Source organism: Anabrus simplex, chromosome 1 (genome assembly GCF_040414725.1).
Source record: "Anabrus simplex isolate iqAnaSimp1 chromosome 1, ASM4041472v1, whole genome shotgun sequence".
NCBI classification, from domain to species: Eukaryota; Metazoa; Arthropoda; class Insecta; order Orthoptera; family Tettigoniidae; genus Anabrus; species Anabrus simplex.
In genome coordinates, this window is record NC_090265.1 from 1,058,708,327 (window position 1) to 1,058,720,988 (window position 12,662).

The following is a 12,662-nucleotide window of genomic DNA, read 5'->3' on the forward strand; positions in this document are numbered from 1 at the left end:
GCCACGGCCGCTTCCTTTCCTCTTCCTTGTCTATCCTTTCCAAACTTCCCATCCTCCTACAAGGCCCCTATTCAGCATAGCAGGTAAGGCCGCCTGGGCGAGGTACTGGTCATCCTCCCCAGTTGTATTCCCAGACCCAGAGTCTGAAGCTCCAGGACACTGCCCTTGAGGCGGTAGAGGTGGGATCCCTCGCTGAGTCCGAGGGAAAAAGCGACCCTGGGGGGAAAACAGATTACGAACGAACGAACTGAGTTTTGGTGCACTTATTTGCACCTTTTCTCAATGCCAGCACCTCTTATACTTGCTATAAGCTGTCCAGTGCGTCGTACGGAACGGTCGTGTAGTTGATAAAGGCGCGGCTTAGCGGGCGTGCAAATCAGGTCGGAGGTTCGAGTCAGGGGTGAAAATTACAATTTTTTGAAATATTTGTTTAATACGTACCGTACGCAGTGTAAGTTCAATACCCGCTTTCATGCAAATTGTGTGTGGATTAATGTGTTTGTGGCTCTAAGGAGGGACGATTAGTTAGCAGGCCGGACACATACAGACCGTAAATAATAGGAACACAACTGCCCTGACAATGTTTTATCGCAGGAAATGCTCGATGTGATGACCGTTTTGGTTTATGTACATTCGGGGCCGGTGTCCAATAGATCGTCTTGCGCGCTGAAGCATTCCAGATGTAATTGCTCGGCAGGCGTCTGTGATTTGTCGGAGCTGGTCGGGGTTTTCTGGCACTTGAGTGTAAACAACGTTCTTGAAGAAGAAAAGAAGAAGTCTAACGGTGTTAAATCCAGTGATCTGGCGGGCCAAGAGACAGGGCCTCCTCGTCCTATCCATTTCCCTGGCAGTTCCTCGTTCAGATGGTCACGACGGGCAAAGTTGAATGTGGTGGAGCTCCATCCTGTTGCAACCATATCGTCAAACGATCGTGCAAGGGCACATCCTCCAGCAGGAGTGGGAGTTCCTGACGCAGAAAGTGTAGGTAGCGTGGGCCCGTCCAATGGCCCTCAAGGAAATAAGGTCCAATCAGGCGATCCCCCAAGATTCCACACCACACATTCACTCCCCACCGTAAATGATAGGCCGCCTGCGCACCTTGAGAGGAGTGTGCGGACTCCAATAGTGCATGTTGTGGTGATTGATGTTGCCATTATTGTGGAAGCACGATTCGTCTGAGAAGAAAAAAATGAAATGGCGTATGGCTTTTAGTGCCGGGATTGTCCGAGAGCAGGTTCGGCTCGCCAGGTGCAGTCCTTTTGGTTTGACCCCCGTAGGCGATCTGCGCGTCGTGATGAGGATGATATGATGATGAACATGACACACACACCCAGTCCCCGTGCCGGCGAAATTGACCAATGTTGGTTAAAATTTCCGATCCTGCCGGGAATGGAACCCGGTACCCCTGTGACCAAAGGCCAGCACGCTATCCATTTAGCCATGGAGGCGGACCGTCCGATAAGAAGATATGCGATACGAATGATGTTGCATCATTGTCCAGCCTGCCTAATAGCCACCGACAGAACTCCATTCAAGCCTAGAAATCCCACCCATGGAGCTCTTTGGTGTAGCTCAATGTGGTATTAGTGAAATTTATGTTCATGCAGTATTCGCCAGACGGACCGCTGGCTGGTATTCACATGTGCAATCGCCTTTGTACTGATGTGTGGATTATTACGAGCTGCCTCCAGAACGGCCTCTTCTATTTCACTGGCCTATCGCGGACTGGTGGCTGGTTGGAAATCACGCCTGTTGTCCTTAGGCGTCTTTCCACACGGCGGAATGTCGTGGCAGCTGGGTGTTGCCTGTCGGGATACCGTTCCTGCTACAGAGATAGTGCCTCGCATGCGTTTTGACTTGCTTCCTCATAAATGAGGAGCATGTCAACGTTTTCCTCTGTGGAAAATGTGCTGAACGACAGTGGAGAATATAGTACATTCAGGCCCTAACAAAGCGGAATATTCACAGGGCATAAGATGAATAACAGTGTCATTCTACTGTTTGAATGTGGCAAACGTGGGCCTGTGTTTACTTATTCAAACATCATAGAGATGCAAAAATAATTGAACGATGCAGGATTCGAACCGCCACTGGCACAATCCGTCGATTGATACCAGAACGCCTAATTACATCCGTTACGCTAAACTGCTGGGAACCTGCTGGTAGAACGACAAGAGCAGAGTGCATACGCCGTCCGGTTCGGTGTTTACGACATTAATTACTGCACTATTACCAAGTTCCGTGCATTGATTCCCCTCTTCATTACACCCGGTCACGTGGCACACATTAACACACTTACATGGTAATAGGACGTTGCTACATGATTTCAAGGTGTCATGTTCTGCGAATGGATGATAGAATGATATAACATTTCTACGGTTCAGAATGGTGTGCAAAATGTGCTCACTGAACATTAGTGCCATACAGTACGCCTGCAGGGGGATAGCACCCCTATAACCATGTGCACGTTAGTTGGGCTGCAGCAAACGATATTGGAAGGGGCTGCTCATTCACACTGTGTACAGAGTAAACAAAAAATGCCGCACGTGGAGGTCGGCATGCGGTCCCTCGTCGAAATTCACGACAAAAGGTTATCTTGCAAAACCTACTCCCACCAATAGGTTTAATAGAAATTCGAGTTAAGAAACGAGGCTGTGGGAACGCTGTAATGGCGTGCAGCGGGGCCAAGCACGGGTCGCATGAACTCGGCTCTCTGTCGGAGCTGTCTCATCAGCTCAGTGAGACGAGGTAATGTCATAAATGCCAGTTGTGCGGACGCGCCGATGTTCGAGTCGCGTTCGCGCCATTTTTTCAATTAATGTATCAAATTGTATCCAATGTACACCTCTACTATACAATACATTATGTTCTGTCTTACCGTTACAGTTACCTTTATATAAAAATTCAAATATAACATGAACATCTTACAGACGTATTCGACAAGTTTGTTTCGTCCATGGCACAAATAAAGCCAACACGTTGTACTTAATACTGGATACAGTAACATCGTCTCTATCCAATGCGTTGCAAGGAACAGTACAGTAGTGACCAACCCATTTCACTGGAAATGCTTCATTGAACCAGTTACGCACAGTCATTCCAAAGTGCGGCGGTGCACCTTCATGTTGAAACCATAGTTGTCGCCGAACACCAAGTGGAACGTTTTCTAAAGCGTCAGGCAAAGTATTGTCCAGAAACGTACGATAGCTGGGCGCATTCTACTTGTCCGGCAATAGGTAAGGTCCTAAAAGCACTCCTCCCACGATTCCAGCGCACAGGATTATGCCAAAGCGTGCCTGAACGCCACGTTCATGGGTGACATGTTGGTTGTGGTCAGACCATTAATGGCTGTTGTGATGATTGAGAATACCTTCCGGAGTGAAACTACATTCGTCACTCCATATCACATTCTTTATAAAATGTTCGTTATCTTCAACTTGTTGCCAAAACAATTCACAGAACTGTACTCGTTGAATGCGGTCTTTTGGCCGCTGGTGAGCTAACGTGTAATGATATGGATGCAGTTTTTCATCGTGCAACACGTCAACAACCAGTGTTTGAGATACCTGGAGCTGCCTTGCAATATCACGGGTACTTCGCCGAGGTGATTGGTGAACGGCTTCAAGAATGTTGTCCTCTGTTTGTGGAGTACGTCTAGTCCTGGGACGACCTCTGTCCACTTCTTGTGGACGAAGATTACCGGTTTCCCTCACACGTTTCTCAAGGCGACGAAAAACATTCGTATCGGGATGGTGCCTTTGAGACTACCGTGCTGCAATCTCACGAGCAGCAGCAGAAGCTTGGTTATCGGATGCACCCAACACTAAACGCATATCGACGTATTCGCCGTTTGTGTACTCCATCAGGAAGCCGCCCTACATGCATTTGACAGGAATAGTTGTGCACTGCGTGGTTAGTCGACTCATGCATTCAGTTGAATGGATCACACTGTCATGTGTTCGACTATTGTCATTTGACAACAGGATGTCATGCTTACAAACGCAGTTACACGACGGGAACTAGGGACCTGACGTCACACACACAAAATAATAAAATAACAACCTGACGTAGATTCGAGCCGTAGCTCCATGGTGCATGTGGATTCGGTAACTCAGCCGTCTACTCAGTGAGCTGAGACGGCGGATACGGCAGAGCGGGATGATGCACGTTTCTCTATTACATTCCGATGCGCTGCAGGATGTGACAGTGTTGCCAGCTTCTCGTTTACGACTAGTTTTCTAACAACATCAGATCCGATTTGGCTATAGAAACTTTCGTTTTGCAATGGAATGAGGAATCGCATGCCGACCTCCAGTGTGGCATTTTTTGTTCACCTTGTACAAGTAAACATAAAGGTCCAATAATACTGCCTTGAGGAATTCCTCTGCAGGGTCAGATAAAGCTTCGCCTACTCTTTATTTTCTGAGGTATATGTACAGTATATATATATAATATATGTACATTGCTTAGAATTTGAAAAGAATGGCAATTCTGCATCGGTCATGTTCACAGTAATAAGGTAATGCACTTTTTACTTTTTGTCATTTCTGTCTGTCTGTCTGTCTGTCTGTATGTATGTATGTATGTATGTACACGCATCACGAGAAAACGGCTGAAGATAATTTAATGAAAATCGGTATGTATTGTCCGGGAATGAGCCACTGCAATCTAGGCTAGGGTAATTCCGGTAGAGTTGCCGCACTTTTTATGTCTTTTGTTATATCTCGGTATATTTCTTCTTTCTTAATCTGTTTATTGTCCAGGGTTGGCTTTTCTCTCGGACATAGCGAGGAATCCCACCCCTACCGCCTCAAGGGCAGTGTCTTGGAGCTTCAGAAATCGGATCGGGGGATACAACTGGGGAGAATGATCAGTACCTCGCCCAGGCGGCCTCACCTGCTATACTGAACAGGGGCCTTGTGGAGGGATGGGAATATTGGAAGGGATAGGCAAGGAAGAGGGAAGGAAGCGGCCGTGGCCTTAAGTTAGGTACCATCCCGGCATTTGCCTGGAGGAGAAGTGGGAAACCACGGAAAACCACTTCCAGGATGGCTGAGGTGGGAATCGAACCCACCTCTACTCAGTTGACCTCCCGAGGCTGAGTGGACCCCGTTCCAGCCGTCGTACCACTTTTCAAATTTCGTGGCAGAGCCGGGAATCGAACCCGGACCTCCGGGGGTGGCAGCTAATCACGCTAACCACTACACCACAGAGGCGGCCTCGGTATATTTACTTTAAAAATTGTTGCAAATTCATCGAGCATAATTTGAAAACATGTACATTTGATCAGGGATGAACAAAATATTGGCAATTGAAAGTAAATGGGGTAGGGGTCCTATCGATAAATACTACGTAACTAAGTTATATAGAATTAAATTTCCGGTCATTTATGTCTTATGCAAGTTTACCGTAACGGCTATGACAACACAGATATTCATGAATTTGTATTTTTGTTGCTAAGTCCATATCAACGCCGGGTCACGAGAAAATGGGATAACAGAATTTAATGAAAATTGGTATATTGCATCTGCGGCGTCTCTCCCTGGATCCCGGTATAGATGCCGACTTTGCTCGGGAGAGGTGCCGCGAGTAAAATAATTAATGACAAAATCAAATTTAAGTCAATTTCTTCAACTTTAATATAACCGAACACTAGAACGTACTACAAGACAATTATATCCACATAATATAATCATTCAATGGAAAAAATCTATCTGATAATTTACAACATTAAAATCATATTTTAATTTCGATTTACTATAAATGTGCATGTGCAATGGATTCTTCACTGTGTTATATAAAACCCCACGGCACTTAACACCCTTGAAATGGCTCTGGCCTGCACAGCGACCGCTGCTCAGCCCGAAGGCCAACTATCAGGGAGAGACGCCGCACCCTCCTGTTTTCATACCTCAAGGCTATCATGGACCAAAATTAGCTTACTCCCAACTACAGTTATATTTCTGACGTCTACTGTACTAAAAACGTCTGATTTAAGCATTTGAAGCCAACTTAATATACAATAAATTAACACACGCAAAAATTTTGTCAGGAGGAAACGTGTACTCGCCTCGTGATATCGGCTATAATTGGCGTAATATACGAGCAAATTTCGTCACACTCGCAGACAGCAGTTCTTCCTTAGAAACTGAAAAACCACACATATTGCCATCTAGCTGTAACGATGGGAACCTTTAGCTACAGTGTATGCGGCATCTCTACCGCGGCGGCATCTGTCCCGGATTTACCTTATACATTATTTTATTCACGCTGAGTGAAATGTTAGTTTAGGGGATGCCCTAAAATTCAATTCTCAAATATTTATTAGGGGTCCTATCGATAAATACTACGTAACTAAGTTATATAGAATTAAATTTCCGGTCATTTATGTCTTATGCAAGTTTACCGTAACGGCTATGACAACACAGATATTCATGAATTTGTATTTTTGTTGCTAAGTCCATATCAACGCCGGGTCACGAGAAAATGGGATAACAGAATTTAATGAAAATTGGTATATAGAGTCGGGGAATAAGGAACTACAGTCTAAGCTATAAACAATTTTATTCACCCTGGATGAAATTGTAGTTTAGGGGAAGGCGCCTAAAATTATATACCTATGTTATTGGTCCTATCGAAAAGTACCACATAACAAAAGTTATAGAGAAATCCAACAAGAGCTTCAACAAAAAAGGGACAGCATATGGTGGGACTTTTACCAGTGTGATGCGATGATCAACCGCAACTGGACTCAGGGAGGCTATGAGTTGAGACACGTTGTGACCAGACTCTCAGTCCATGGGATTCACCAACGTCTGTGTATTAAAGTGAGTTTTCATAAGCCAAGTCCGGAATGCAGGTGCAAAAGATGCGGCGAAATTTGTGAACGCTATCACGTAAACTGAGAATAGAATCCTTAACAAACTTCTGTACAGACGATTGTTCATAAGAATTTTGTTCATGCACATTTGCGCTCAATAAAACATTTATTAAAATTTATTGAGAATACAGTTTCTTATTATTTGTGTTTTATTCAGTTTTACCGTACCGACTATGATAAGAGTTGTATTTCAGAGTCGGAAGCAACCTAAATGCGAAGGCATACAATGTTGAAAGCGCATAACATTCATCAACAATAACGTTACTTTGATCATTGTTTGTTGTGATGTTTTTTGTCTCTTATGCTGCCTCTCAACTCCGATATGTGGGATTACTGCTGCGTACCGGGTATAACAGACTGACTGAATACTTATGCGAAGTAGCTGATAAATAGTAGTAATAAATAACTTCCTTCTGCTTATCTCATGTATTTCTACTTATGCTGATGTTGGCTTTAGCCGATGATCGCATAATAATAATAATAATAATAATAATAATAATAATAATAATAATAATAATAATAATAATAATAATAATAATAATAATAATAATAATAATAATAATAATAATAATAATAATAATAATAATAATAATAATAATAATAATAAATATTAATAATAAACATTTTACTGCTTTTCGCTACATCTGTGAGAAAACTTTATTCTTTAGCATGCCATTCCTCTGGTCCGTACATTTTCTGATAGTGCTGGTACGTAGCACAATGGTTCGTCATAGTATTCCAGCTATTCGATTCCTACTCTGACAAGCTGTTTCGAATGAGCAGTGTGCACATTTCAGACAGAGGCTCACTTAGTAGTAACCACATTAGCAATGAAGACGAGGTTTCTCCTCCGGCTTGGAGCAAAAATTTGCCTCCTAGTCAGATAGATTTTTCCACCGCCATTGTAGTGAATTGAGATTTTCCGACTCATCGGCTACTCTCAGGAAACAGATTAGTGAAAGAGAATAGTTTTTGCCTTGGGACTCTCCACTATTTGAACCCCCCCCCCCCGCCGAAAGAAGACGAAGAGTGTTCACGGATCACGGCTGTCTGCGGCTTCGTCATTCCATTTCTGGAAATTTGGACTGTTAGATCGGCAGCGTAGTACTGTTCTTCAAAAGTGAGAACATGTGTGGTTTTTCATTTGATCGAGTATTTCCTAAAGCATTGCTTTAAATCGCGCCATTCCTATTGACATCACTTTAATGACCTATGCTCATTTCAGTTGTTGTGAAAACCACTAAGACAGTCTTTCTAAGGATGTAAAAGGGCAGGTGGAGAGTGAGTGTCTTCCATTATAATGAAAACTCCCCAACCTGATTGTGACTGATGGTAGGCAAGCGGGCCTACCATTACAATGAAAATTTCCCAACCCAGTCTTCATATGAGAAAAGACGTTTGGTGACTACCCCGTCGTGTTTCTAGGGTAACGTTAAGAGCTATGCGATTTAATACAATCTTGCTCACAACGTGTACACTACCTAACCTAGAATTATGTATACAATGTAGAAATCCGTAGCGAAGCACGCTTACATCAGCTAGTTTTCTATAAATATAGCAAACCCCTCAGGCACTCTTTTGTCTAGTCCAATTTCACTCATTTTTGCCAGTAGTCTCCCATGATCCACCCTATCAAATGCCTTAGACAGGTCAATCGCGATAGAGTCCATTTGACCTCCTGAATTCAAGATATCTGCTATACCTTGCCGGAATCCTACAAATTGAGCTTCAGTGGAATGACCTTCCCTAAACCCGAACGGCATTTCATGCAAATTGTGCGTGAATGAATGTGTCTGTGGCCATAAGAAGGGCTGATTAGTTAGCAGGCCGGACACATACAGACCGGAAATAATAGGAACACAACTGCTCTGACATATTTTATCGCAGCAAATGCTCGATGTGATGACCGTTTTGGTTTATGCACAGTCGGGCCCGGTGTCCAATAGATCGTCTTGCGCGCTGAAGCATTCCAGGTGTAATTGCTCGGCAGGCCTTCTAACGAACCAGTTATTAATTTCGCAAACATGTCTAAAATATAGTCAGGGAGAATGCTTTCCCAAAGCTTACATGCAATGCATGTCAAACTGACTGGCCTGTAATTTTCAACTTTATGTCTATCACCCTTTCCTTTATACACAGGGGCTACTGTAGCAACTCTACATTCATTTGGTATAGCTCCTTCATGCAAACAATAATCAAATACGTACTTCAGATATGGTACTATATCTCAACGCATTGTGTTTAGTATATCCTCAGAAACATTATCAATTCCATCTGCTTTTCTAGTTTTCTACTTTGGTATCTTACTGTAAATGTCGTTGTTATTATGGGTAAAGTTTAATACTACTTTAGCATTAGTCATCTCCTCTATCCTTGTAACCAACAATCTTTACACACTGCTGACTAAATAAGTCGCAACTCCTGGCTCGGTGAGGAAAGCAACGGGAAACTACATCACTTCTCATTTCTCTAGTACGCCTCTTCAGTGACGCCTAGGCCATTTATGACAGGTGTCGAGGATCAACCCAGCCTTCGGGCTGAATACCCAACATACGTACTGTGCTCTGTAGGATACCATTTAACTTAATAGTAAATCATGTTAATAGTTTTTCGTTCTATCAACTACATTTTACAGTTTTCGGAGACGCTAAGGTGCCGGAATTTTGTCTCGTAGGAATTACTTTACGGGCCGATAAATCTATAGACAGAAGGCTGACGTATTTGAGCACCTTCAAATACCATCGAACTGAGCCAGGATCGACCCTGCCAACTTGGGCTCAGAAATCCAGCGCTTTACCGTCTGAGCCACTCAACCAGGCAGGATACCGCTTGTCGCGTTTCACTGTTTTTAACACGGCTGGATTTTGTTACAAGTGCAGCTAACATAATAACACAATTCTGCTAATCACCAATGACTGTGTACTTTACTACAAAGAAAGTATTTGAAATATGAAACACTTTTGAGGGTTTTTTTTTATGGTTTGTGGGACTGTACACCGTACACAAAGACGGCATAATTTATGCAGTTAATTTATTCCATCTAAGTAATGCACTATAAGCGGACAAAACTGTATGGATGACTATTTCGCGTTGGCACCATCCAGAACGTGTTGCAGACACGTTAGCCACACAGGTTATATCTTACGGCTGGCGGCCCATCTGAAATTAGCAATCCTTGATGGATGGCCATGACTGAGAGACATATAAGACATATTTATGATCATTTAATTTTCCGACAGGGAAAGTCGGCACATTTTCCTTTTCTATGTGTATATTTTTTCTACGGAGTTGCTATTCTGTATGACAATGTTTTCATTAGTGACATATATTGAAAAATCCCTTTGCCTGAATATAAATGAGAGAATGAATGATGTTTCAGGGGTGTTATCCCATGCTTTACTCGAACTATAACTATGACTCACTTGTCATACTTAACATATTTCTTTATACAATTATCACAAAATATAGCATAATATAAATTCTTAGTTTGTCAACTACAAACTTGTTTTCCTGTAATCTGTTACATTTTGGTGTCTAATAATTTCAGATAAAATCCCAAACTCCAGAATGGCTGAGGATCAAAGACCACCACCGCCATCTTGGTTAGATAAGAACCTCATCCAGACGGCTCTACGTGAAGGATATGGAGACTCCACCATTACCGTACTATCCTGTGATATCACCATGGCCAATGCTGTAGGAGATGGCTACGCAAGCGACATGTACCGGGTTGTAGCTAAACTGCAAGACTCGGAGGAACGGCGAGTGATTGTCAAGTGTCAACCGTTGGGAGGGAAACGTGAGGAATTAATAAAGAAAACAAACGTGTTTGAAACTGAAAGAAAAATATTAGTGGAGATTCTACCATCTATGTACAAGCTTCTAGAAGAAGCTAAACCCGGCGACTATCAACCGTTCTCTGCGAAGTGTTTGTACTTCGGTGAGAACCCTGTTCATTTTCTGGTATTAGAGGACTTACGCCATTCAGGTTTTACTCTGGTTGAGAAGCAAAAAGGTATGGACCTAACACTTTGCACACTTGTTGTCAGAACACTTGCTCGATTCCACGCATCTTCCATTGCTCTTTTGGAGGCAAATCCCAGTATTTTACAGAATCATCCGGGAACCATATATACTGAGGAACTTCGGGACGACCTGACTCCATATTATGAAAGTTCCCTCAAATCCTTAGAGAAGACTGTGTTGAAGTGGCCTGGCTATGAGAAATACGCCGAGAAAATAAAAAATATTCGTAAGAATATTTATGATCGGATAATGGATACAGCGAGAGCTAAAGATGGCGAACTGCGCACACTAGTTCATGGAGACTGTTGGAGCAGCAACATGATGTTCCGATATTTGGACACTCGTGTGACAGACATTAGGCTAGTAGACTTCCAATTATGTTACTATTCTTCCCCAACACTTGACCTTCAATATTTCCTACGTGCTTGCCCAAACGAAGAAGTGCGTCGTAGTGGTATAGATGGCTTGATCAAAGAGTACCACTCTACTCTTTCAGACACTCTGGATATCTTAAACTGCTCTGCACATAAAATAACCTTGGAGAAATTCAAGAAAGAATTTGACGAGCACTCACTTTTTGGCCTCTTTGTTTCGACAACGATTTTTCCTTTGGTAGTGATTAATCCGTCCGAAGAATTTAACTTAAATGATATGCTTAATCCAAATGATGGCCTCACAAATTCTTTAGAGAATGTAATGTCAGGCGGAGTTTTCGAGAGAATTATGAAGCAATTCTTGGTGGAGAGTGAAAATTTAGGATTGCTATAAAATATGATAACGTTGCTGACTCAAACTCTTTAAGTCTTATTTCTTCCCAGAACTAGGTGAAATAACTTGAGTTGCCGGGCTGAGTGGCTCAGACGTTTGAGGCGCTGGCTTTCTGACCCCAGCTTGGCAGTTTCGATGCTCGTTCTGTCCGGTGGTTTTTGAAGGTGCTCAAATACGTCAGCCTCGTGTCAGTAGATTTACTGGCACATAAAAGAACTCCTGAGGGACAAAATTCCAGCACCTCAGCGTCTCTGTAAACCGTAAAAGTAGTTAGTTGGGCGTAAATCAAATACTATTATGATAATTATTATTATTAACTTCAATTGAAACAGACCTTGTAGGGTCCAAAGTACAGCAGATATTTTTATTTTGTATCGAAGTTGATAACATATCTATTAATGAACAACTTATTCTGAAAAAGTTTCATCGCCTACTTTGAACCTTTTTTTACTGTTTGCTGTATCACACAATAGGCAATCATCGCCGCCATAAGATCTATCTGTGTCGGTGCGACGCAAAAAAAAAAAAAAGAAAAGCAATAGGCAATTATAATCCAAGATTGATATCTTTTAAACATTTATTCAAATTAGAAAACATGACAGCCCTAATTTTACTCATTTTTTTTTGCTAGTTGTTTTACGTCGCACCGACACAGATAGGTCTTACGGCGACGATGGGACAGGAAAGGGCTAGGAGTGGGAAGGAAGTGGCCGTGGCCTTAATTAAGGTACAGCCCCAGCATTTGCCTGGTGTGAAAATGGGAAACCACGGAAAACCATTTTCAGGGCTGCCGACAGTGGGGTTCGAACCTACTATCTCCCTAATATTGGATACTGGCCGCAATTAAGCGACTGCAGCTATCGAGCTCGATCTTACTCATTTTACAGAAAGCAAAAGTAGAAAGTATTTTCATGAACACATATAAGCGTAAACTGAGACGACTGAACAGAAAATGCTATGCACTTTATCATGAACGTCGTGTCCAGAT

General features: G+C 42.7%; 1 protein-coding gene across 1 annotated transcript; it reads left to right on the plus strand.

Moving 5' to 3' along the window:
• Window positions 1-10,431: 10,431 nt before the first annotated feature.
• Window positions 10,432-12,209, plus strand: LOC136857964 (uncharacterized). The gene has a single exon (XM_068228332.1). The coding sequence runs from the start codon at window positions 10,448-10,450 to the stop codon at window positions 11,672-11,674; it is 1,227 nt and encodes a 408-aa protein (XP_068084433.1). The 5' UTR covers window positions 10,432-10,447; the 3' UTR covers window positions 11,675-12,209.
• Window positions 12,210-12,662: the final 453 nt, after the last annotated feature.

Coding starts and splice junctions, on each gene's coding strand:
- LOC136857964 (XM_068228332.1), top strand. CDS start 10,448: ATGGCTGAGGATCAAAGACCACCACCGCCATCTTGGTTAGATAAGAAC.